The following is a 25,898-nucleotide window of genomic DNA, read 5'->3' as shown; positions in this document are numbered from 1 at the left end:
CCGTCCCAAGGCATGTCCCTGTCCTCTCCTCCCTAATGTGCCTCCATGCTTAGTGGAAGGTATTTCTGTTTTCTTTGTGTGTTTTCCCCTCGGCCGGGGGCGGGGGCGACGGATGCTCGGGGCGCAGGTGTGGGGAGCAGGGGCCGCGGACCCGGGCGAGAGCGCGCTGGGACCTAGAGGGGGTCCGGGCCTGGCGAGGCGGGAGTGGGGGGGCGGTGCCCGCTCTGGGAGGCGCGCGGGGTTGGAACCGAGAGGGGCTTGGGGAGGGGGAGGGGTGGGAGAGGAAGGGGCCGCTAGCAGCAGCGTGGGGGAGGGGAGGGGTGCATCGGCGGGAGCCACAGGGGGAGGGGAAGGGGACGGAGGAGCGAGGCACATCCAGGGCCCCCCAATCTCAGCATGGGGTCTGCGCCGGATCCCGGGAAAGGAAGGGGCCCGGTGCGTCTGGGGTTGGCGGCGTTGCCAGGATACCAGCTGCGTTCCACACCCTACCCCCTGCACTTCCTGGCCCTAGCCTGGAGACCTCTGCGTCTCATCAGCAGTTGCCGAAACTGGGGACCAGCTTGCTCCCCGCTTCGCTTCGCGGCGGGGAGGGAGGGATCGGGGGAGGGGCGGTCGCATCTTAACCCCTCCCCCTGCAGGGGCTGGAGGGCAGGGGAGGGCGCCCCCCACCTGGGGAGGGCGTCCGGGGTGAGCGCGCAGGGAGGGACCAGTGGGGGGCTGGGGCCCAGGGGGCGGGGCCGTGAGGGACGCGGCGCGGGGCCCCCCCTCCCACCCACCCCTCTGCTACGTCAGAAGCTCCCGGGCCGGCTCCGAGTCCTGTCGGTGGGGGCAGCAGGATGCTGGTGGCGGCGGAGGGGGCCGGCCGGTGCCTCCGCAGCTCGGCTGACAGGGCCCGGCGGGGCGCGTGCGGCTGCCCAGCGAGCGCCCCCCGCCCCGCGCCTCCCCATGCAGCCGTGGCACTGCCTACGGCGCTTCGCCCTGGCCTGGTGGGAGAGGACGGCGGAGGGCAGGGCGCGCTCTCCCCGGGAGGAGGCCGGCCCGAGGGACGCCGGGGGCCGGGGGGAGGCAGGTGAGCTGCGGGGTCGGGCGCGGGCGAGGAGGGGCTCCTGGGCCGAGCGTGCCAGCCCCTGTCCCCAGTACTGCGGGACTAGGAGGGTCCTGCAAGCCCCAACTTTGAGAGAAGTGGGGTCTCGGAGCTGCGCTGAGGGACTATGGCTGAACCCTTTCAAAAGGCGATGCAGGGCTGGCTGTCTGGGGGAAGGGGAAGCCGACCAGACGGACCTCAGCTTTGTGGTTCCCGTGTCCCTTTGGGTGGGGTTTGAGCACTTCGCTGGTGATGAGGGGTACCTTCCTCTTGACTGGAGAGCCTAGTCTGGGTGACCTTGAGCCGGCTGCTTGGCTAACTCTGTGCCTCAGTTTCTCACATTCCCTTCTCAATCCTTTAGCTGATCTTAAAAAAAAAAATAGATGATGCATGAGATGGAGACTGTCACTGAAGATGTGAGCTGTCATCGCGGTGGCAGCTGGCCTGGTGGTGGTTTTTGGCATGTGTGTGTGTGTGTGTGTGTGTGTGTGTGTGTGTGTGTGTATGGGGGGTAGCTGTGGTGTAAGTATTGGGGTTTGCTGGCTCCGCTTGGTGTTGAGGCCACGCTGAGCAAGTGTGGGACCAGCTTTCACACTGGAAGGACACTCAGGCGGGCTGGGAGCTGTCGGGGGCAGGGACTTAGCTGGTGGCCTGGTATGGAAGCGGGAGATGGGGTTGGGGGCCCTGAGCACAGGGGAGGGGGCTCCAAGAGTAACCCCCAGCTCCCCACCCAGACTGCCTGGCACCCTTGGCAGCAAGTGCCAAGGCTTTGGCCTGGCCTCCTGCCACCCTCCCTTCGGGACAAGAGGGTCTTTGTCCAGTGCCCCCCCTCCTGCCCAGCCGCCCTTCTGAGACGGCTGCTTCTTGGTGATGACCCTCGGGGCTGGGGTGGAGACGCGGGTGGATCCCCTCTGTCTCCGGCTATCAGTGCTCTGGAGATCTCTCTGGAAGGGGCACCCATGGTCTCAACATGGAGTGGAGGGGAGCCCTCTAGGGGAGGGGTCCCGGAAATGAGCCCTTTGGAGACACCCCCAGCCCCTGCCACTCTACTTGCCTTCTTGTCTAATGCAGGGGTCTGGGGTCATAAGCGCTTCAAGGTGTGTAGGGGACCGGCCAGCAGCCAGGGCCTCTCTGATAGGCTGTCTTGCTGTGTTTCCGTCTCTGTCCCTCTGTTCAGAGATCCACCCTGGAAAAAGGGTTTAATTAGAACCATTGATTCTGTCTTTGGCTTGGGGTATTGATCCCCAGAGTGTGGTCAGAGCTGGGCAGTGGGGGTGGCACAGCCGCCGTCTGCCCCGTGCCAGCCTTGGCGATCCCTGCCAAAATTTCAAGTCCTAGAAGTGCTGAGGACGAGGCTTGGGCTTCGTGAGCCTCCAGCCCTTACCCAGCTTGGGGTAGGTCTCTGGGAGAGGAGGGAGGAAGGGTTGAAAATGTGAACTGGGGAGCCATAGTTGGGACTAGAGGAAGGGTTAGTTCATGGGGCTTTCCTCCCGCCTGGTGGGCTGGAAGGGAGACAGGAGAGGGGGCCTACCAAGGGGAGCCTGGAGGATCCTGTGGGTGCTGGGTGGTGCAGAGTCCAAGGGAAGGAGCCACAGCTCGCCATAAAAGCTTCTCTTTCGAGGAATCCCAGGCACTTATCTCCTCCCGGCCCTGGCAAGGTCTGTTTTCTTCCTTTGCATCTTCCAGGCCCAGAGAGGGACAGAGGCCGCCTTAGATGCCCAGCACCCTCAGAACTGGTGGTGGAGCCTGGCTCCCTGCCCTGGAGGCCCTGCATGGGCACAAGGTGCTGAGGATGAGGTCCCTGGCTGCCTCACTCTGCTCCCTAGGGTGGGGTGGGGGGCAGGCTGTGCCCCCAGTCCCCACTGCCCCCACTGCGTGCCACGGGTGGGTGGGCCACGCAGGTGCGGGCTTCAATGAGGTTCTCAGGCGCTCTTTGAAGAATCCCTCCGTGGCTTCCCAGGGCCCATTCGAGCAAAGATAATAAAAATCTGGCCGTCAGCGGGTTTGAAGGCTGCACTCGCTTCCCCTTCTTTCACTGGGGCTCTGAAAAGCGGAGATGAAGGCTTTGGATTCGGCTGGGAAGCAGTGCCTGCCTGCCCCCAGGGAGGGGGGAGGGCGGCGGAGGTGGAAGGGCCGTTTCCTGGCAGCAGGGCCCTCACAGAGGAGGTGGGCAGAGGGGCAGGGGCATGGTCCCTTCTCCTGCCAGGCAGCGTAGGGACCTCACTGTCAGAGCTCCTGCACCCCATCTGGGCCCCACAATTGTCCTCCAGGTCCCCGGAGCCCCAGAGGACCCCCAGCCTGTCTCCCCGTCCACCTGCCCATCTCTGCCGTTTTTTCCCTGCTGGTCTTCCCTCTCGCTGGCCCTCGTGTCCCCGGGTCTGCCCTTCATTCGCTCTCCCATCCGGGCCTGTGCCCCCCTCTGTTCTCCCATCCCCCCTCCCTCTGGCCGCCTCCCCCTTCCTTTCTGTGGCCTCCTCCTGCTTTCTAGGACTGTCTGGGAGGTGGTGAAGCCGGAGGGGAGCGGCCACAGCCGCAGCTCGGAAAAGAAGGGAGGACGGGCTGGCTATTATGGTCTGTCAGGTGCCGTAGCTGTCAGAGTCCAGGCTGAAGGGGCTGCGGAGCGCTCAGGGATGCGTGTGTGCGCGCGCCTGCGTGTGGTACCTCGCCCTGACGTCGTCGGCTCTGCCTCCCCTGCCCAGACGCTTGGGTGACTGCTTCTGTGCGCCCCATTGCTTCTCTTCCTCCCCAGTCTCTGCCTGTACCTCCTGACCCCCAGATGCTGCTGCCGCTCCCGCACCCTGTTCCCCTCCAGCCCCCCGCTCTGTCTGAGGTGCAGTGGGGATCCAGGAAACCTCTGGCCTCCATCTCCCTCTGGGGCTTCCAGCCAGCCAGGCCTTGGGCCCCTCTGCCCTGCTGTGAACCCGTTCAGACGAAAGGTGTGACCACAGCAGAAGAGCAGTGCACGGAGGCCGTCCCCTTCCTCAGAGCCCAGCGCTGTGTGACCTCTAGCCCGTCCCTGGGTTCCTCACCTGTGCAGTGAGGAGGCGGGGCTGGTGATCTTCAAGGTCTCTCCTGACAGCGTGTTGTCTCTGTCTTCTGGGTGATTTGCATGTCTTTTGCATATATTAATAGTGCCCGCCGGAAGGGGGAGAGCACCTCCCACACTGACCCAGGGCACCGCCCACCACTCCCACTCCCCTTGGCCATTGGCCCAGAGCTGGAAGTGGAGGCCCAGGGACCCTTGGGAGGTGGGTGTGGCTCCCCGACCTGGCTCCCATGGGGAAGGAGTGATGGCTTTGGTGGAGGAGACTGCTCCCTTCCAGAGGGTTCAGAGAGGGTCCCAAAGCTGAATTGAAGAACTCAAGGCCAGCCTGGGATAGATACACAGTGAGTTAAGGGCCAGCCAAGGCTACCTGGAGGGACTTCCACGTCACCTGTCCCATCAGGCCAGGCCGGTGTAAAGGTTCGTAGAGAGCCACTGAGCTGTGACAAGACTGAAGACAGGACCCAAACTGCCCTCCACCCCACAGGAGGTCAGGACCAGAGGAGGTGCAGCAAGAGAGATCAAGGTTAGACTCATGGGAGGACTGCCCCAGGGGCAGAGGGGTTTGGAATAATGGGCTTGTTGTGAAGATTAGGTGGAATAACAGCCCCAAACGCCCAGCACCAGGTCTGACCCTATAAACACCTCGTAAATGGTATGAGGAAGGGGGTGAATGTCTGGGAATCCAGCGAAGACCTCCTCTGAGCCTGAGACATAGTGGTTTTAGGGCTTGGCAGAGGATGAGGGGCTGGAAGGGCAGTTCCTAGAAGAGCTCGCTCTCCCATACTGCGCCAGCTGCTCCCCGTCCTGCCACTACCCTGGGCACCCTGCGCTCCTCCTCCGCCTCCGCGAGTGGGCACACAGAGGGTTTGGAGGCCGGAAAGCGGCGGCTCCTCCTGCTCCGAGTCTGCGCAGGACAGTTGGGGAGGAAGCCGGCCCACGCCGCGGCGGCGGCAGGGCGGAAGGAAAGCTGGGGGCTGGGAAGGGGCCGGGAGAACCGAGGGGGCCGGTGCTGCACCTGCGGGCTGGGGGCTGCTCCGACCCTCCCTATGCCTGCTGGGCACCCTCAGGAGTGGGGCTGTCGGAAGGGAGAGAAGGGGCCGGGAAAGCTCCTGTCTGCCCCCTAGGACACAGAGGTAAAGAAATGGCTCGGACCCGTGTAGGGCTGGCGCTGTGTGGCGCTGGCAGCCCCGTTGCCCTCTCTGGTGCTCAGTCAGCTTGGTACAGTAGAGACGGTGGGACTGGGGTTCTTGAAGCTCCCTTCCAGTTGTCGCAGGTCTCCCCACGTCCTTGCGGAGGTCTTGTGTGGCTTGGCAAATGAAGGCTGGCGAGATATTTCCCATTTTGGGCTAAAACAGAAATTTAGAGCAGGGCTGGAAGAGTATTGAGCGTGCACACACACGTGCTCGTGTCCTGCACACGCGCCTCCTGGCCCGAAGGTGCGCCTTGTCTAAACCCAGCCTGCAGCCCAGGGGATGGATTGGGGAATGGCCAGAGGGTCCTGCTATCTCCCCTAAATCAGAAACTTCGACCACCCAGCAAAGCCTCTGCCACCCTCCATTCCGCCCAGGGATAGAAATCCAGTCCGTATTTTCCTCCACACGCCTGTCCAGGCGGCTCAGCTCCCCAGATCCGGCACTCAGGTTCCCACACTGCCGCCGGCTCACCTGGCTGCCTGCATGGCCTGGCACGGAGCATCTGAGCACTGGAGAGGAGTTGGGCTCGCCCATAGTCCCACCTTCGCCTCCGGCCGCATCCTCATCCCAGCCACAGCACGCTGGAGACCCCAGACCCAATCTCACAGAGGAGCCCCTGGGCTCTGACCCCTCCCTCCACGGGCCCCGTAGAGGAGCGTGTGCCCGGCAGGGGAGGCAGGGGGAGCACGTGTCCCGGGGCCCCCCATGATGGTAATTGCAGACGCAGCGTGCATCCCTGCCCTCACCCCAGGCCCTGGCAGCTGCCTCCTTGGGGAAGAATTTGCGGTCACACAGCTCCCTGCAGCCTGTGGACACAGCCCTCTCCTGGGCCCTCCTGCCCGCGGGTCCCCAGTGCTGGCCCTGACGCCTGAGGAGTCCCTCATGGAATCCATAGTGCCTTAGAAGTGGAAAGCTAGGGCTCTGGGGAAGCCAGGGCTGTTAGGAGTGACGCAGACCCTCCCTCTGTTGCCCCACAGGCAGGGGCTTTGAGGGGCTTCCTGCAGGCTCCGCAGTGATGGAGGTGCCAAGGGACTGGGAGGGGCTGGGGACGGCAAGAAGTCACTTGGGTATGAAGTTCAGGAAATCTGGACCCAGCCAACAGCTCCTCCCTTGGCTGGGCACGGTGCCACATGCCTGTAATCACAGCACTCGGGAGGCTGAGGCAGGAGGATGGCCTTGAGCTCAAGGCCAGCCTGAACTAATAGTGAAACCCTTTCTCAAGAAAACAATAATAATAATCTGCATCCATGCCTAGGATGCAGCAGAAAGAAACTGAAGAAAAATCCCTTCCAGCCAATTCCACCGCCCTGGGGAGACTGTTTATGCTGGAGCATGCACTGGAAAGAGGTTAGACTGTAGGCAGAACTTCCAGGAGGGCAGAGCTGAGAGGAGGGAAGGGGTTTACCAGTGGGCTAGGAGCTCAGGGCCAGAGGCAGATCCGGCCCGCAGTCCCAGCCCTGAGGTCCATTCGCAGTGTGGCTTGGGGCAAACTTTTCCCCTCTCTGAAGTGTTGCCTCCTCTGTCACCTGGGGTGTTAGTGGTGGATTCTTAGTGTGGCTGCTGACCCATGAGGTGACTTAGGCAGAATCTCTGGTGCCTTGTGAATATTCAAGAACTAGTCACTCACTTAGCTTCCTCCCCCCTCGCTGTCTGGTTAAATGATGGAAGGGACGGGCGACACCTTTGTATCCTTAGTGCACCTGGGTGGCCCCTGGGTCTGGGGGCAAGAAGGAAGTCAGGGCTCCCTGCCCCTGCCCCATCCACCTGACCCCCACGGCCCTGTCCCGGGGCCCTCTGGGGCCGGATCCATTAGTGAACAATCCTGATTCCTCACTGACTCAACATCCCAACATCTGGGGACGACAGCTGTTTCTCCCTGGGACGCCCATGCCTTGGGTAATCAGTGGGAAGATTGGAAGTGTGAGATTGGCAGTGGCTCCGCCACGCGTGCCCAGGGTACAGATGGGCCGGGCCAGCCAGGGAAGCTGCACCCCAGGGTGCCGGGGCCGCAGCCCCAGGCGGGGGTCTTGATGCCACCCAGCAGCCTGCTCAGGGTAAAGCAAGGGGCGGTGCTGAAGGGAGCACCTCTGTTCAGAAAGGGGGGCGCGATGGACAACTGGGGACCCAGCTGGGGCAGGGGCATGAGTGTGTGAGTGCCTGGTGGCTCCGATGCCGATGCCTGTGTTCCCTTTGGTGCAGGCCGTGGGGGGCCCCAGGGTCGGGGTAGGGGCAGGTGGGGGTTCCTGGGCAGGCGGGCGACAGGGAGGCCAGCACCATGACCGTGCAGGCCCCTCAGACACTGAGCTCCGCCTTGCAGGTTGGGTGGCATCAGATGGGTGCCGCAGACGGCCCTCCTGGTGCTGTCTTCTGGGGTCTTGCGTGGGCACCCCGGGAAATGGTCTGCCCAGTCGGTTCTGGAAGGAGGACCGGGCCTGGTTCCACGACTGTCCCTGCACCCAGCTCTGGGATCCCTGTGTCTTCCATGTTGTCCTGCTGTCTGTCCTGTCTGTCTCCTGCTGATGTCTTTGCCTCTGTCCCTGCTCTTCTGTCAATACCCAGTCTCTGTCCTGCATCCCTTGAGACCCTGGTGACCCCCAAGGGACAGCTCCTGAGGCTCTGTCCTCACCCTGCCCACTCTGGGAGCCCCCGCCCCGTCCGGCCCCTCCGCTGGCCCGTCCTGCCCCCCGGCCGTTCATTCACTCTCCTCCTTTCCTGTCCCTCACCCAGGGCTCCAGCGAGCGGCGGGAGGGAAGCCGGCAGGACTCTGTTCCCTCTGTTTAAAGTCTCCAGGTTAGTAAGCAGGGGCGGCGCTGCCCCTGAGAGCCCCCCACCTGGAGGGCCACAGCTGGGGGAGGGGGCTGTCCCGGCGGGCCTGGCCCTTGCCGGGGGAGGAGACAGTGGACCCTCGACTCTGGGGAGGGCACCTTGCCTGGCAGAAAGCATTGCGCACGTGTGTGCATGTGCGTGTGCGGGTGTGCAAGCGGGGGTGCATGTCAGTGCGTACGCGTGGCTGCAAAGCCCCCTTGTGGTCCAGGACTGGGGACGGGGGAAGAGGCAAGCGTTCCCTGCAGAGGGGCTGGTGGCCTGGGCCGGAGTCCAAGGGGACGCCGTGCTCCAGTGCCGGCCAGAGGTAGGGGCCGTGGACTGGGATGGGCCGCCTCCAGCCCCTGCAGAGGTGCTCAGTGCATAGGCTGTGCAAACCTGGAGAGGAGGTCACTTATTCAGTCACTTACCCGTGGATTCAGTGAAGACCCACCGAGCGCCGCTCCGGGCCAGCCCCTGGCTAGGCATGGAGTCTGCGATGGCCCTGACAGATGACTGTGCTGGGCTTGAGCAGCAAGGGGACGGAGGCCCAGTTCAGCGAGCACAGTGCCGCTGGGCTGCTGACTGTAGGGCCCTGTCCCACATCCGGGGGGACGGCAGGTCTGCTGATACCCTGCCGGCCCCTTTGTGCGTTCTGTCCTTGTCGCGTGTGCCCTGGCCTCGTGCGCCCTCACAGTGGTCCCGCCGGGCAGCAGTGACACCAGTGACACCGGCCCTGGGTACCTGGTCGCGCACATTGTCAGACAGCTGCTGAGGCCAAGTCGGGCATCCAGGAGCTCAGCGGGGGATGGGTGGGGACAGGAGCCGCTGGACCGTCAGCAGCTGGAGCACAGGACTCAGGAGATGGTGGCGTCCCGGTCCCGCTGTGCGGCCTTGGATGAGCCCTGCCCCCTGGAACCACATTGCTCTGGCCTGCAGAGTGCTGGCACCCCTCCCCTGCACTGGTAGGGCTGGTGAGAACAGAAAAGGCAGCCCGCTGGTCCAGCGCCTATGGGCCCTTTCTGTCCCCACCCTGTCCCTAGGCTTGACTAGGCTGCACTGGGGGAGGTGGGGTGCTGCCCATCTCCTCCTCAGGATAGGCCTGTGGACCCCTGTCTTGGGGTGTCAGGCTCTCGCCTCCGTCCCCAACCCACGTGGGCAGCCCCACCACTGTGCCCACTGCCACCACTGCCACCACTGTGATGACTTTTTTTGTTTGTTTTTTTGTTTTTTGAGACAGGGTCTCAATTTGTAGCCTAGGCTGGCCTTGACCTCATTGTGTATCCCAGGTTGGCCTCAAACTCCCGGCGGTCCTCCTGCCTCGGCCTGCTGAGTGCCGGGATGACCCCCAAGGGACAGGCGTGCGCCACCACCCTGGCCTCACGATGGCTTTTTAATAGCTTTGCTCTGAGAATGAGCGAGCACTGGTTTATCTGCCTCTTAACTGAAACCGCTGCTTTCCTAAAAGAGCAACGGGTGCTGCTCCCTCCCTCCTGTCCTCTCCCGCTGCCACAGGAGGAGGCAGAGCCATGAGTCCCCGGCCCTTTCCCTCCTGGCCTCACGGGTCACTCCTTCTCTGCAAAAACAGCAGGGAGACCCAGGCCTAGCAGAGAGAGAGAGGATGTTGTCAGTCATGTACCTTCTTCTAGAATAGCTGCAATGACAGAGAGCTCAGTAGCTTCCAAGGTTTATTTCCGGTGGGTGTTGAGACTGAGTCTCATTCTGTAGTTCAGGCTGGCCTTGAACTCACTGTGTAGCCCAAGCTGGGCGATCCTCCTGCCTCAGCCTCTGAGCGCTGGGGTCACAGGTGTGCGCCACCACACCCGGCTCCCTGTGAACACTGGTTTCAGTTACAAGCCACTGTACTCCCTCTGTGGCCTTGGGGCAGCGAGGGACGTTGGGGGGGGAAGGTGGGGGCTTCTGCCGTCATTTGTGAGCCTGGAGAAAATCCATGACTGATACCGGGGGGAGGGTCGGTGATCAGCATTTGTCCTGTGCGCCCCTGGCTCGAGGCTGCTGTCTCTACTGAGGCCAGCAGAGGTGAAAGTGGGTGCAGTGCACCCCACCCCTCACTCCGGCCTGAACCCCAGCCCTAAGCCCAACGCCGCCTGCAGCCCGGTCCCTGCCCTGTGCTGCAGGTGAGTAGCCTTGCTCTCCGCAAGGGCTTCTTCTGTGACGGGCCCTACCCTTCCTCTCCAGCCCCGCTCCTCCGGAGATGGAGACCACTCCCTGTGGCCGGGTGGGGTGCACAGTGTGTCCACAGTGCCAGGAGACCAACCGGCCTTGCTTTCTCTGAGCCATTGCGTCCTGGCTCCTCCTTCCAGAACAGTGCGTGGCCTATGTGTAGTCACGGAGTCGCTCAACAATTGATGTGCGCCTACTGTGTGCCAGGCAAAGTGGAGATGTCAAAGGCAATGAAACGCAGTGTGGCAGGGATCACGTTGCCCCCCTGTCTTTACCATCTCCTGTTCCTGCTACTGGAATTCCTAGTACTTTTATTTGGTACCAGGAATCGAACTCAGGACCTTGTACTTGCCAGGCAGGCACTTATGCCACTGAGCTATATCCCCGGCTGCTGCTGCTAAAATTCGAAGACACAAAACAAAACACCACCCAGCAAACCTGGCCCCTGACCCTTTCGTGGCTGCAGCACAATCCCTGTTATGCTTTATTTTGTTGATCTCGACATCCTACATTACCAAGCATGGAGTAAGTGTGTACTGGTTGTTTGTTGAGTGACTACATGACCACACACCTGCCACTTAGGGAGCTAGATTATTGCCTTTGTTTTGCCTCTGGGGCAACTGAGGTCTGGAAAGGTAGACTGACTTTTCAAGGTCACACTTCTGGGGCATGGCTGAGGTGAGATTTGCGCTTTGACCTGCTGTGCCCTTGACTGCTTGCTGTTTGGTCACCGGTCTGTGTAAGTGACATGTGACACTTGCCTTCAGTGCCTGCACTGGGTGACCGGGACCTTGTGTGGCTGTTGGCCACCAAGTGTCGCGCATTCCTTGCCGTGGGGAGGCGGGAAGGGACCCAGTACCCTCACCCGCCGCGCCCCTCCTCCTCAGCTTCCGGTCCGTCCTGCAGCCGGGGACGTGGTGTGGTGACAGGTGCCGAGCTGCTGAGATGACAGCGTGCTCATCCCCCGTAATTACTGTCTGATGAGACACCAGAATTAGCCTCTGCGCAAGCACGGGAAGCGGGTGCAGACGCCGGGGCGCAGTGCGGGAGGTCCAGGGGAGGGAGAGGTGAGGGAGCAGGTGGACGGGCCCTGGGCGGCCTGCGACCCCAGGGCAGGAGGAGAGATGGTTCAGGCCTCCACCCACTGTGAAGGGGGAGTGGGCTCACACTCTGGCTCCTGTTGAGGAAGGAGGGGCCCGTGAGCGCCTCGGGCCAGGTAGGTAGTGAGCTTCCCATTCCTGGAGGTATCCAAGTCCCAGTTGGCTGCCGTTGGTGGACAGGGAGGACCTGCAGTTTGCCTCCACACAGCCTGGAGCCGTGGGAGGCTTTATACCCGGCAGATGTGGAAGGGAGCTGTCAGGGTGCCTCCAAGACTCCCTGCCCCAGCCCAGGGGCTCTGCCTGACTCGGGAGGACCTGGTGGTAGAATCTGCATCTGTCCGGGGGCAGCAGGTGCAAGGGAAGATGGGGATGCAGGCCGGGAGCCCTCAGAGTTGAGATCAGGCCCCTCCCTTTATCCACCCGACCGGGAAGGTTGCCTCTTCCTGAGCCTCAGGCTCCCCCTTGAACATGGGGAGACAAGGTGCCTGGAGTATCAGGTGCTCAGGGCTGCGAGGCCCCTGGTGGGCCGTGGGGACTGCGCTGACCATGCGGGGGGCCTCAGAGGTGGCATTGCCAGCAGCCGGGGGACAGCTGGGGCCTCCTGCCCAGTGCGCCCCTCCTTCCTCCTCCCCTGCGCTCCGGGGCCCCCATGACACTGACCCTGGTGTCCCCGGGAAGAGAAGATTGCGGGGTGCAGACGCGGCTGTTTGCTGGCTGCAGGGGTGGAGTGATCAACCCGGGTGAGGGCCAGGAGCCCGGCAGCCCTGTCTGCCCCCGGCAGCAATGGGAAGCTGGGGTGACCCCTTTCCCCCCACCAGGGGCAGCGCCCCAGCAGGGACCTTGCACCTGCACAGGTGGAGCCGGGTCCCACAGCAGAGCCGCCGCAGCGACATCCCCTTGTCGGTTAGGTGTGGGTCTCAGCGGGGTGGCCTGGGGGTCACAGGCCATTCCCTGGGAAGACCCCAGCGGGGAGCGCCCAGGGAGCCGCCTCCAGGGAGGCACAGCTGGGCGTGGAGGGGCAAAGGGGCCCCCGGCGTCTCCCACCCAGAGCTGGAGGAGCCCTGAGCCGGCGCTGTGTGGGCACAGCGTGCAGTCTGTCCAGGAGGCGGCTGCGATAGCAGGGCAGCGACCTTGGCCCTGGCCTGTGTCCCCTGCATGCTGGTGGAGGGTGCCGCTGAGCTGGCCGAGACCGGACCAGCAGAGGCGCGAGAAGCAGGTGCCTGGGCTGCTGCGCTTGTTAGGAGCCGGGTCCCTCTCGGGGCTGAGGGAGCTGTCTCCGTGCTTTGGTCATGGGGCTGGAATGGGGCCTGGCCCAGAAGGGTGGAGCCTCCGAGAACACAGAAGGGTCTGGGCATGGCCTGGTCTTCTGCCCGGTATTTGTTTTGTTTTGTTTTGTTTTGTTTTTGTCTTTTTATGCAGTTCAGGCTGGCCCTGAGCTCACTTTGTAGCCCAGGCTGTTGTCGAACTCTCAAGGATCTTCCTGCCTCAGCCTCCCGGGTGCTGGGACTACAGGCATGCGCCTTTACTCGGCTATGCCCAACATGTATGAGGCCCTTGATGAATACCCAGTGTGGATACTGCTTTCCTGGTGACCACAGGGTGACTGATTCCTGAGGCTTCTCCCCCATCCCTGCCAGCAGACAGGTCTCCCCTGGGAATGGGCTGCCCCCCTCTAGCCATGCCTCTGCCAGACCCAGCTTTCGGGGTGCAAGGACAAGCCTGTCTGCTCCCACACTGCCCCCAGGGGGCAGGGCCCCGACAGCCTCCCTCCCTCCCTCGCTGTCCACCCTCAAAAGCTCAGGCCTCCCCTCCCTCTCGGCTACCTCTCCAAGGGGGCTTGGAGCTGACTGGACACCTTCCCTGGGCGGTGAGTGGGGGAGACGCCACGCGGTGCGAACTGTTCACACAGCACCGAGCGGGCACCGCCAGGCTGTTCCACCTTTGCCAGCTCTGGCTTCAGACTCTGCAGCGCCACCCGCTCCCTCCTGAGGGAAGCCAGTGAGCCCATTCTTTTTTGAAGCTGAATGCAAAAGCCCCCCCATCCGGGGACAATACCCCTCTGGCAGCGGAGTGAAAAGACACCGGGGCCGCTCAGGGAGGAACCTGGCCTCCTCAACCCCTTGGCCTGATGCCTTTGTGCAATGCACAACCTGCACAGCTGTCTGGGAGGAGTTTTTGTTTTTGTTTTCGAAACAAATGAGAGGACAGAGGCTCCCACAGGCTCCTGACCTCCTCAAGGTCGCATAACTCATCCGTTGGCAGAATAGGGTTTGAGCAGAGCTTGCTCACCCCGAATTCACTGATTTTCAGCGATGCTACAGCTCGCCGGCTGTGCGTGGGCAGGCTGGAGGGGAGAGGGGGGTGGGCCGTGTGTCTGAGATCTGACTTGGCGCTTTTGGAAGAGGGTCTCATTTGAGCGCGTGGTCGGGTCACGCTGCTGGGTCGCCAGCCTCTGCACGGCGGGCTGGGTCAGGCGGGGGGGCCGTGCTGTGCCCCTTGGTCTCCTGGCGCGGGAATCTGATTGTGTTCGGACTTGGAGGTTGTCGTTCTGTGGCCTGCCAGGCCCTGTGGCCTGCAGAGGGCCCCTGGCAGCTGCCTTCTCGGAAGCGCCACAGTGGAATGGAAAAATCCTGTCCCTGAGGGAAGGCCGGGACGCCCGGGTCCGCTTCTGGCTCCGCCTCCAGCTCCTGTGGGACACAGCCAGCTTCTCCCAGCTTCACTTCCCTGCCTCGAAGGGGAGCTGGCTGGGCACAGGCAGGGTGGGCGGAGGAAGGCCTGGTGATGTCTCCTCCCCGCCTGGGGGACGGGAGCTGAGGTAGCCTCGTCCCACGGGGCCCCAGGGACGAGTGACAGCAGCTGGCGGCACGTCGCACCCAGCAGTTGCAGGGGGCGCCAGTGGAGAGGGCACCAAGGCCATACCTGGCATCTTTGCTCCCAGCCCCACCCCCTCTGGAGGTGGTTTGGGGGCTCCTCACCCCTCGGCCCTGTCCTTCAGGCCGCCCAGTCGGGGTGGGGTGGGTCTGTTTCATCAGAGAGGCCCCCCAGGCTGAGGGGGGGACGAGGGACGGGCGTGGGCTGCTCCTGGGGGTGCTCGGCCCTGCGAGGCCCCGTGATTAGATTCCAACTCATTTACCCTCTAAGTGGCCTTCGGTGGGCTTTAAATCTGCGCAAATTGGTTTGTGTTTTTCTGCCTGCGTGGAGCTGTGAGCGGCAGTGCCCGAGTCCTCCCCACCTCCCTCCGCTCCCTGCTCCCCGGGGCCCTGCCGTCCTCATCCCCCACCGACCCAGTGTCCTGCGCAGAGCGGTGGAGGACAGCCCAGGCGCACTGGCCACCCTGAAGGGGGTCCTCACGGGGGCCCAGGCTGCCAGCCCCGAGCCGTGAGGGCACAGTGACCTGCCCCCGCCCTCCTCGACGGTGGCTCTGCAGACCAGCGCTGGCCGTGGAGAAGGGGCTGTGGGTGCCTCCAGCCCGGGGCCCCAAGCACCTCTGTCCTCGCCCAGCGTTCCTGGCACCTGCAGTGTCCAGGTGGTGGGCGCAGCCCATCTCGGGGATGGGCTCTGCACCCTCTTCCTCTGCTGTCTTCCTTCTCGGCGCTGGGGGCGGGGAGCTGTCCTCCTTGGGGACCCGGTGATGCTTGCCTTGCCCTGTATCCCCTGGGCCCGTGTCTCACGACACCAGGACGTCACCTTCGTCGTTGAGCCCGCTGCCCCGTGTGTCCGCTTTCCCTGTCCTTCCCACGCCTGCCCCGGCCGGCTCTCCGGAGGTGGCCTGGCCCCCAGGGCGTGGTGCCGGGCTGGCCGGAGACAGTCTTGGGTGCCTCCTCGGGGGCCCTGGGGGAGCTGGGCTGCACCTCTGCCTAACCCTCCCTCCGGAGCCGTCTCCTTCCTCCAGGCCCCACCCTCCAGGCTCGGAGGCTCTTGTGGAAGTGACAGGGAGACTCAACAGGGCGCTGGGCATTAGCAGTTTGGGGGGCTATTACACAGGAATGTTTACAGGAAGGCAATTGCCCGGAAAATGACTTTGATTGCTTCGGTGTAAGGCAGAAAATCTGGTTTTAGAAAACAGACACAGAGGGGCCTCTGCTCCAGCACCCACAGGGCGAGGGCACAGGCATGGGGGAGACTGAGCTGGGCACCCCAAGTCCCTCCCTGGGCATGGGGGGCAGGCACGGCTCCCGGAACCTCTGCCAGGCCTGGGACAGCTTGGGTCCCTGGCTGACCTTTGTCCTCGGGCCTCCAGCCGCCGCCGTGCACGGGGAGCTTCTTGGCTGCGCAGGGCCCCGAAGGGAGTTGTCAGGACCGCTGGCGGTGGCAGCGCCTCAGGCTCCCCTCGCTGTGCCGCACAGGGGGCCAAGGAGCCGGGTGGGCATGTGCGTGTGTTCGCGGGCACGCGTGTAAGGTGCTCTGGGGCCCTCTGCCTTTGCCCTGCCCGTGCCAGGGCTCCTGAGCCAGTGCCCCGTTTCCTGACTTCCGGGCGGCAGTCTGGGTCTGCCTGGGAGAGACCTTGTCTGGCCTCTTGGTCACTGGGGACAGGAGACGGGGTCCTGGTGGCCAGCAGGGCTCCCAGAGTCCCCAGCGGTCGCCCCCTCGCTTTGTCCCTTGTCCCTCTCCTCCCAGACCCGCTCCCCCTCTCCCCTGTCCCTCTGAAATGACGTCATGTGTGAACACTGCCAGCCCGCGGCAGCCAGAGGACCAAGGGGATGGTGACGTTCGGGGAAAGACGCCAGGTGGGGACGGGGCTGCTGGTTTAGGACACGGTGGCGCTGATTCCCCACGGTGGGGAATCTTCTTTCTCCTGACGAGTGACAGTGATCTCATGTAAAAGAATGCTATGCAGGATAAAAATAATCGGGCCCATAAATAAACGTGGAATTTAGAGTCGGCGGAGCAAATAACAATGTCACTCCTCCGGGCACCTGCGCCTCCATCCGAAGCCGGCCACTGGGGGGCGCCCACCGCCTCCCCATCTGCAGGGCTGAGCTGAGGGCGACACCCGCGGGTCCCCGGCCAGTACCTCCCTTTCTTTTGATGCTTGCTGTCGTCCCTGTCCGCATCTTCCTGGGCCTCAACCTTGGTTCGGAAATCACAGGGGCCCTTGCACACTGAGGGTGCTGGGAGGGCGGGGATACCTCCCTGTTCCTCTCCACCCCCGGGTCCTTTGACCCCCGTGTGCTCCCCATTTCAGCCCGGTCCCCGGTCACCTCCCTGCCGCTAAACAGGAAGCATTAATCTGTCCGGCACCACCTGGAACCTGGGTCCTGCCCAGCTGTACTGAAATCGATCCCCCTGCCTTTCCGTGCTTTGCTCAGTCCCCGAGGGTTGGGGGTGCCCCAGGACTTGCTGGTGGCTGGAGGAGCCTCTGGGGTGATGGAGAAGCCATCTGCCAGGGATCAGGAGGCCACCAGTTGGGAGTGGCTATCACTGAGAACCTTGTGCTGCCCCTCCATTGTGGCGCAGCTGGGCAGGGCTTGAGGTGACATCCCCAATTTCCCTGGGCTCTGTAGGGAGATTTGCTATTCTGATAAATAGCTGTGGGGAGGAGCTTGCTAAACCCAGGTGCCTCTGGCCTGGACTTTTTGAGGGGAGGCAGGATCTTGCTCTGTAATTCAGGCTGGCCTTAAAATCACAGCGATCCTCCTGCCTCAGCTTCCTGAGTGCTAGCATTACAGACGTATACTACCACCCTGGGCTAGAGGGTTCCTAAAGGGGTTCCTAAGATTTTCAGATCTGAGCCCCACCTTGCCATGACCCCTTCTCTGAAATGAGATGCAGATATCGCTCTACCCCTTCCTTCTCTGACAGCTCCAGTGCCAGCTCCTGCCCCTCTCCCATGCCTGGGCATCTGGGGGTGAGTGCTGCCTGCTGTCCATGCCTGCTCCCCACAGCCCCTTATCCCTGCCCTCATCTGCCTGGGGGAGCAGGTTGAGTCCTGGGGCCCCCCAGTTCCTCCAGCTTCAGATCTGTGCATGCTCCCCTGGAGATGTACAAGGAGAGACTGGCATGGAGGGTGGGGGGAGCAGGAGCTCTCTGGGGCCAGGAGCGAGCCCGAGGGTTGAATTTGGGGGCCTGTCCCAGATGACGGCAGCCGTGGTGCCCAGGGTGCTGGGAGGGCAGAGGAGCCCAGCTGCCTAGCACAGCAGGCAGCGTTTTGTCTGGGCCGGGCCAGAAGATGGAGAGCCAGGCAGAGGCAGGGAGGGCCCTCTCCACCCTGCCCAGCGGGGGTGGGGATGACTGGGGCCAGGTCCTGGGCAGAGCTCACTCTCCCCAGCGCCTGTGGTTCTCCGGAAGATGCCCCCCGCTGCCCAGCCTGTGTTCTGCTTCGCTCCCTCAGCCGCCACCCCCCACCTGGTCTCCTCCGTATCAGGGAACTGTTTGCACTGTGCTAACTCAATATTGTTTTTGATAACCCACTTTGATCTTAAATACATTTATTTAAGAGGAAAGCTAAGACAGGCAGAATGGTGCATACCTATACCCGCAGCACCCTGGGAGGCTGAAGCAGGAAGATTGTGAGTTCCAGCCCAGTGTGGGAAGCTTAGGGACTTAGCAAGACCCTGACTTACAATTTAAGAAAATTAAAGGGGGGTGGAATGGGGTGGGGATGTAGCTTAGTATGAAGGTCCTGGGTGCAAGCCCTAGTACCCATCTCCCTCAAAAGAAGAATTCCTATCTCACTGCCACCGCAGACACTACCTGACATTCATAAATGACAGGAGGAGTTTATTCTGGCTCACAGTTTGTAGAGGTTCCAGTCCAGAGTCGGCTCCTCCAAAGCAGGGTGGCCTGACAGGGGCCTGGTGGAGGAGGAGCAGCCCATGGCATGGTGGACAGGAGCAGAGAAGGATTGGTGGGCTGGTAATTCTAGCGCATGGGAGGCTGAGGCAGGAGGATTGCTGTGAGTTGGAGGACAGCCTGGGCTATGCAGTGAGTTCAAGGCCAGCCTGAACTACACACAGCCAGACCCTGTCTCAAAAAACAAACAAAAGCAGAGAGAGATCAAGGGAGGAGGAGGGAGAGAGAGAGAGAGAGAGAGAGAGAGAGACAGAGACAGAGACAGAGAGACAGAGAAAGAGAGAGAGAGAGAGAGAGAGAGAGAGAGAGAGAGAGAAGTAAGAGAGAGAGAGACCCTTCCAGGCCACGCCCACAGTGACTTCCAGGCCACGTCCACAGTGACACACTTTCTTAGACCAGCTTCACATCAGCTGTAAACCCATTGGTGGACAAATCTATGGATGAGCTCTACGCTCCTTGAGACACTCACCTTTCCAGAGCTCTATCTCTGAGCACAGGCGACTTTGGGAGACATCCAGATAGAAACCCTAACAAATATTCATGAAACCAATGGCTTGACCTTGTCATTGGGATTTGTCTAGTTCTTGTAAAAATAAAAGTGCAATGATTAAAATACACCACAATGTTTCTCTCAGAGTCGTCTCTGTGTATCTGGACCTCGCTTGATAGCACAGCAGGGGATAGTGAATGGTGAGAGGGACAGACGGACAGTGATGCCTACGGGAGACCCAGTGGGTGGCCTGGCAGGGGGAGCAGCAGGAAGCCCATGTGGGTGCGGTGTGGTGTGGCACAGTGGTCAGTGCTGTCCCAATAAATAATCGTCCTCTAATGAGGGAAGCGTGGCCATGCAAACCTAGTCGATAGCGGGGTCACTGGACTTCTGTCACTCCTCTGGTTTGGGGTTCTCGTGGGACTTCTGAGCGTTGGTAGCCATCTCTGAAATAGGGGTCACAGTGACACCTCCCCATAGCAGTATTGGAGGCTCTGGGGCTGTGATGGGGATGGGGAGCCCTTGGTAAGATGCTGATCTGTGCATCTGGAGCCATTCTTCCCGTGGTTGGTGGGCGGCAGCTGACGTACATGCCTCAGCTGTAGCCAATGGGGAGAAGTGGGATGCGTGTGTGTGCACGTGTGTGTGTGTGTGTGTGTGTGTGTGTGTGTGTTTGATTTTTTGAGAGGGTCTCGCTGTTTAGACCAGGCTGGCCTTGAATTTACTGTGTGGCCCAGGCTGGCTTCAAACTCAAGGTGATCCTCCTGCCTCAGCCTCCCGAGTGCTGAGATTACAGGTGAGCACCACCACACCCAGCTGCAGTTTTTCTTGAAACGCAACTGGGTATCCTTTTCTGTGGTTGGGCAAAGAGTGACTGAGGCCTGGCGCCAGGCCTGCGGACAGTGGTGGAACCATGCTGGAGAGCCTGGCTGGGTCCCAGAATTGTCAGTTCAGCCCTTTTCGCCCCTGGGAGTCAGGCAGTGGGGGGGTGAGTGCATACCCCAGGCCGAGGCTATAAGAGGGGCTGCCGCTTGAGTGTTGGACTGTGGGGTGGAGGTGTTGCAGGGGGCACTGCTTGTCTCCCAGAGGGCTGACTTCTGGGCAGAGGAGGACAGGTCTGTTTCCTGCTGAGGAGTGTGGTTGGGATCCTCACCCTGGGGGCCGGGGGGGACTTCTGGAGCCCAGACTACTGGTGACGTACCTGGAGTGTGGGAGCAGAGGGGCTGGGCCTGGGGCAGCCAGGAGCTGGGGGAGTGCTTTAGGAAAGGGAGTCAGCTGTGCGTGGGGACCTCTGCCCCCGGCCTTGCCCTCCCCGCTCTGTGCTGTCCTTTGTCCCCTGTGCCTGCCCTCTGGAGCAGCCTGAGGAAGGGGCCTGCAGGCTGGCGCTGTTCTGTCTGCTTTCTCTCCCCTTTAAGTTTGTCCCAGTCCGTCTCCCACCGTCCTCTCTGTGCCCAGCCTCTCCTGTCCGTCCATCTGTCTGTCTCTGGGGTGGGAGGGGAACAGGGTCCTTGTGCCTGCCCCTGCCTGGGCTCCCACCCCCTTGGGGTGTCTCCTAATTCCCCCAGGGTCCCAGCCCGGCCAGGCCTCTTGCCTACAGGCCCAGCCCCAGGGTCCTGCGACTGGAAGTGTTGGTCCCAGGGAGGCCCTGCAGTGCAGCCCCTCTTAGAGGACACTGTGGGGGAACACCCCCACCTGACCCCCTCCCTCCCGGAGCACCAGCCTCAAGAAGGGTTGCTCTCAAGGAAGGCATCCCTGCCATCACGCACCCCAAGCCCACGGAGGAGCAAGCAGTGGCCTCCTGGCCTTGCCCCCCACCCCTCCTCTGGTCTCCCGCTGCTCCCTCGCATCCGGGCCACAATTCTGCCCCCTTCCGTCCCCCCCCCCGTGAGGGGTGGGCGGTCCCCTAGGCCCCGCCCCTTAGGGGGCCCTGAAGGGGGAAGGGTCCCCCCACCCCGTGACCCTGCGCGCCCCTCTCCCCCTCGCAGATCCGGAGCGGAGCAGCCCCCCCATGCTGTCTGCGGACGATGCGGAGTACCCGCGGGAGTACCGGACCCTGGGGGGCGGGGGCGGGGGCTCCGGGGGCCGGCGCTTCTCCAACGTGGGCCTGGTGCACACGTCCGAGCGGCGGCACACTGTGATCGCCGCGCAGAGCCTGGAGGCGCTCAGCGGGCTGCAGAAGGCGGACGCCGAGCGCAAGCGCGATGCCTTCATGGACCACCTGAAGAGCAAGTACCCGCAGCACGCGCTGGCCCTGCGCGGCCAGCAGGACCGCATGCGAGAGCAGGTGAGTGGGGCGGGGCGGAGCGGGGCGGGGGACCTCGCGCCCCGAGGTGCAACGGAGCAGCAGAGGCGCTGCGGGTTGGGGGGCTTTTCCTTAGCCTGGGCGGGAAGGGGTGGCTCGGCCTCCAGACCACGCCCAGGGCGCCCCGGAGGGAGGAAGGGCAGGGGTGGTTCCGAGGCCCACCCCGCTGCCCGCCAGGGTGTCGGAGTTTGGATGCTCTGCCCTGGCTCCTCTGCAAGAGGGGCCCTAAAAGGTCAGGCTGGGGCCTCATCAGCAGGCTGGATCTCGGCGTCCCCGGGCCTTGCGAGGAGCACCCCAGAAGGGCGGCTCTTACCTCCATCCTCCCTGGTCCGCACCCTCCAAGACTCGTTGTGTGACTCGGAGCTGGAGGCCACCACTCCCCAAGCCTTGGTTTCTCGCTTTTGTCAGTGAGGCTTGGAGAGGAGTTGGGCCTCGGGCCTGCAGCAGGACCGCCTGCTGTCTGGGACCCTTGGGGTCCTGACGCCCCTATGCAGGCACGCAGGCACGCACGCATGCACGCACGAGTGCCGCCTCATTTTACCTTCAGTGCTGCCTTGGCGAGGGCCTTGCTGGTTGCTGCGTCCTGGCTGCAGAGATGCAGGCTCTGTCACCCGGGGGAAGGAACGGGGGTGGCCTGCATCCCAGCCACCACCTGTCCGGCAGGCCTTGGGGTGTCAGTCCCTGCTTCTACCTGTCTAGCTCAGTCTCCCCTTCCTGGGTACCCCTGGGTGTCTCCTCACCCTTCCTGCAGGAACAAGGACACATGGACACACTGCTGGTGCTTGTCTGTCCCCTGATGTCACCTCCAGCTTTGTCTGGTGTTGGCCTCTTCCCGGCTCCACAGTACCCCTGGGAGCAGGGCCCACGGCCAGTTGCAGATGAGTGTGTGGCCCTGTCTTTGGGAAGATGCCCCGTGGGGTTCCCCCGACTCTGCCGTCACACGCCCCTAGCTGGGGAGAAAGGACGATTGCATTTTGTATGACGGGCACAGTAAAGGGGTTTAGAGGAGGGGGCGTCAGTGGGCAGACTTCCTGGAGGAGGAGGTCCCCAAACCGGGCCTAGGAGGATGCCAGGGCTGGGACAGGCAGAGGAAGAGAACGTTATTTTAGGGGTGCAGGGGAGTCCCATGAGCATAGGCCTGCGTTGGTTTGTGGGGGTGGCACAGACCCCCTGGCTGGTATAGAAGGCTCGGGGGAGGCCGTGGGGCGCATGGAGACCCCGGATGAGGTGGGGCTGAACATGGGGGCTGGGAGCGCTGGGTTGTTTCCAGGGGTGAAGGGAATAGTGTATCAAGGAGGCTGGCGGATGGGGGACACTAAGTGGGGGCTGTCTGCTGCCCTGATGGAGGAGGCAATGACAGAGGACATCTGGGTGACAGGGAGATCTGGTAGCTGGTTGGGAAAGGCTTGTGGATGGGGAGAAGAATATAAGTAGATGAGAGGGGTGGGCGGGGCCTTCACAACCGCACCCCCTGGCGCATGCGCACAAACCAACTCCAGAGGGACACGGCTGCAGGAGCCGTAACAGTGGGACTGGAGGGCCAGCCACGCAGATTCTAGTCGAGAGGGGAAGAGCGCCTGTGAAGACTGGAGAAGGGGACCAGGAACCTCTGCCACCATGAGGAAGGGGAAAGGCCCTGCAGGAGGAGATAGCAGCGGGGTGACCTGCGGCGGAAGTCCAGTGGGTGGGCAGGAGGTCAGCCATCTGCAGCCCTGGGTCTAAGGGGCCGCCGAGAGCTGGTGGAGCGGAGGAACAGCCGCCTCAGGGGTCAGAGCGATCGGGGATGGCGAGGACCTGGGAGCGGTCCGGGGCACACACCTGTCGGAGAGGTTTAGCCAAGAAGGGACGGAGACAGCCGGGGCGGCAGCTTCAAGGGGCGCAGGCCTGGTGAGAGGGCGTGGATGAGTTTGTGGGCCTCGCAGCGCCTAGCATGTTCCCTGGCTCGGCTCGAGGAGGCTCGGAAGTACTCAGGGAGCACTCAGCAGACACTCAGGGAGGGAATCAAAGCTCCGCCAGGCGTTCCTTCCCTTCCTCTGTCAAACATTTTTCCCTCCCAAGGAGGGTGAGTGGCAGGGCCGGGCCCCTCCCCTCGGCTCCATGGTGCAACGGAACACGGAGGGGGAGAGGTCAGGAGGGAGAGAGGGTGCAGCTGCTGGCCAGAGGGCCAGGGGGCCAGGAACAGGGCCAGGGGGAATCAGGCCTGGTGGCTTTGGAATAGGAGAAGGACGTCATTTCCGGAGATGGCAAGAAAGACATGTTGGGCTGGGGACGTAGCTCGGTGGTGAGGCTCCTGCCTAGCCAGCACAAGGCCCTGAGTTTGATTCCTGGTGTTAAAAAAAAAAAAGGAAAAGAAGACCAAAGAATGACAGATGTGCTGTTGGGACAGAGACTGTGGGGGTGAGGCCACTCCCTCCCATGGCCCCATCGCTGTGAGGTGGAGGTGACACCCTTGGTGAGGAGGCAGAGGGAGAAGGGGAAGTGTGCGGGGGACTGGACGGGAGCAGGTGCAGTCAGGACCGGATGTAGAGCTTCCAGGGATGTCTGGTAAGGGCCCTGCCCCAGGCCCTCGGGTCTCTTGTGTGAGACCCCAGGCCCTAGATCAAGACCCTGCCCAGGAAGGGACCCCCTGCCCCCTGCGGTGTGGTCTCTGGGCCTCGCCTGCCCCAGGAGTGCCCCGCCCTGCCTCACCACGGCCCCAGCGGCTCCCGCCCGCTCCCCCTAATGGGGTGTCCCCCGCTTCACACACACAGGTCGGCGGCTGGACCGTGGACCCTGTGTGCCTCCTCAGCTCCCTCTGCTCCCACCTGCATGGCGACTCCACGCCCTCCGGGGCTGGCCAGCCCGCCCAGGTGAGTCACCCACCTCCAACCTGGCCCCAGACCCACGGCTCTCGGCTGTGGGGAGGCTTTTTTTTTTTAATTTTTAGAGGGGGGAATATTCTGAAATTTTATTTTGCACCCCCCCATTTTCAGGAGACTTTTGTGCCCTGTACAACATGTCCCCTGGTCATCGGCTTCCATGCCGCCGCCTCCCCAGACCTGCTTGGTTTGGAGGAAGGAAGTTTTTGAGGGGTGATCCTCAGAATTTACAAACATATTCTATCCCTTCCCCTTTACACAGGAGAATGCGGACTTGCTCTGTGAGTTTTCAGGGGCCTGTTATCCTTTCTCCCACTAAAGATCATCTCAGTCCCCATTTTGGAGCAGAGCCATAAGAGAGCTCTGCATGGGGCCCCCCCTCCCCTTGCTATGTCCAAGGCTTCATCTCAGTTTTTAGAGAACTAAGACATCAAGCCATTGGTCCCCTATTCCCCTTCGAGCCTGTTTTCCTGGTTGGAAGGTGGATTTTAGTGTAGACAGAGGGACACTTGGGACTCCAGGGGCTCCCAGCGCAGGTCTGGACAGGGACATGGGGGAGGGCGACCCGGAGTGAGGGGTGCCATGGGGAGGGGCAGCTGGACTTGGAGATGAGTAGTTATGGGCTGATAGAAGGAAGGACGCGGGTCCCACACACCTGCGCCTCCTGGGGGAGGGTGACAGGGCTTGAGGCTTTTTTTTTTTTAGTTTTAAAAAATAAAAGAAGGAAAGCATAATAACAGACAGACATCCATTTACAAAATAGCATAAGAATAGCACAAACAAAACAGTTACAGACAAAGTTGTAGGCAATTAACCATGGTTGTTGTATTACTTATTGATAACTACAAAGTGGTTTTTCAGGAAAACAAATAGAGATATACAAGATTGATCAAACAAGTAATCATTAACTGTTCCTTTCTATAGAGCAATAGAAGACAGTAGTACAACTACGTTAGCTCTCCTGTATATACATACTTATATAATTTCCCCTTCTGTCCCTTCTCTTTTCCCTCACCCCAGTTGCCCTTTTCTTTTGAGCATTTTCCTTTCGTTTCACAATGTCTATCATACCTCCTAGTTTTTATTCATCTTTCAGATCTTACACTAGTGAGGCAATATGATGGCAGGTCTGATTTATTTCACTTAGGAGTATGGTCTCTAATTGTGACCATTTACCTATAAAAGCCTCGAGTTTATCTTTCTTCATAGCTGAATAATATTCCATTATATAAAAGTACCACAATTTTTTTCTCCAATCCTCAGTGGATGGACATTTGGGTTGCTTGCACAATAGGGCTTGAGGCTTTCAAGGAAAATGAAATGGGAGAAAGCTGTGAGCACCCAGGAAATGTGTGCAGAGCACAGGCATTGAATGGGGCAGAACTAAGCTCTAGCTGCAGATTGGCACAGTTGGCATCACTCATGGGCATTTAGCCTACTTTCTTTCTAGCTCGTGGCCCCATCTTGGCTGAACCTGGGGGACAGGGATGCGTTTGCCTCTGAGGCTGGGTACCAAGGGTGTGGGGGAGGCCAGAGTGGGTGGGGCAGAGTGGTGACCGGCAGAGCAAAGGTGCAGTGTGCACAGGCAGACTCGGGGTGGCTCCTGGAGGTCCTCCCGGAAGGCGTGTCTCAGGGCTGTAAGCAGGGCAGGCGTGAGTGAGGCTGGCGCGGTGCTCGTTTGTCCCACGGGTGGATCCTGGTCTCTGCACATCTGGAGTCTGCTCCAAAGGAGAGGGAGTTCGCTGGCACATTTGCCTGGGGTTGGAGTGATGGGGAGGGTGGCTGTGCCCAGGAAGGATCTTGATCACCTGATCACTCAGTACTCAGAGTAGCACATCCTGCCCCAGGGCTGAGGCAGAGGACCAGAGATGTTGGGCAGAGGGCCAGTCACACAGCAGGGCGGGATCAGAGGCCATCAAGGAAACTTCAGCATTTTAGGCCCTCCCATATTCTGCAAGCCATGAAGTCAGGGCAGAACTGAAAGCGCAAAGGTGCCGGGTTGAGACCCCTGGAGGGGGAACTGTGGGCAGGGAAGGGAGCGGTAGGT

At 61.8% G+C, this 25,898-nt stretch overlaps 1 protein-coding gene across 17 annotated transcripts in view; it reads left to right on the top strand.

The window, feature by feature from the left end:
* Srcin1 (SRC kinase signaling inhibitor 1) overlaps nt 1–25,898 on the top strand; it is a gene marked incomplete in the record, with an annotated part of 61,027 nt that overhangs the window by 1,758 nt on the left and 33,371 nt on the right. For 9 of the 17 annotated variants that reach the window (XR_001235979.1, XM_013519351.1, XM_013519349.1 and 6 more), the window contains 3 exon segments: nt 8,051–8,113; nt 20,677–20,975; nt 23,744–23,842. Coding sequence is in view for 16 of the 17 variants with exons in the window: in XM_013519351.1 (XP_013374805.1) it covers nt 8,051–8,113; nt 20,677–20,975; nt 23,744–23,842 (461 nt within the window). 17 annotated transcript variants of the gene reach the window in all.

The sequence above is a fragment of the Chinchilla lanigera genome, unplaced genomic scaffold (genome assembly GCF_000276665.1).
Source record: "Chinchilla lanigera isolate Chin_1 unplaced genomic scaffold, ChiLan1.0 scaffold00050, whole genome shotgun sequence".
NCBI lineage: Eukaryota > Metazoa > Chordata > Mammalia > Rodentia > Chinchillidae > Chinchilla > Chinchilla lanigera.
The sequence above is the reverse complement of the archived record's forward strand: the minus strand, read 5'-3'. Positions and strand labels throughout refer to the sequence as shown.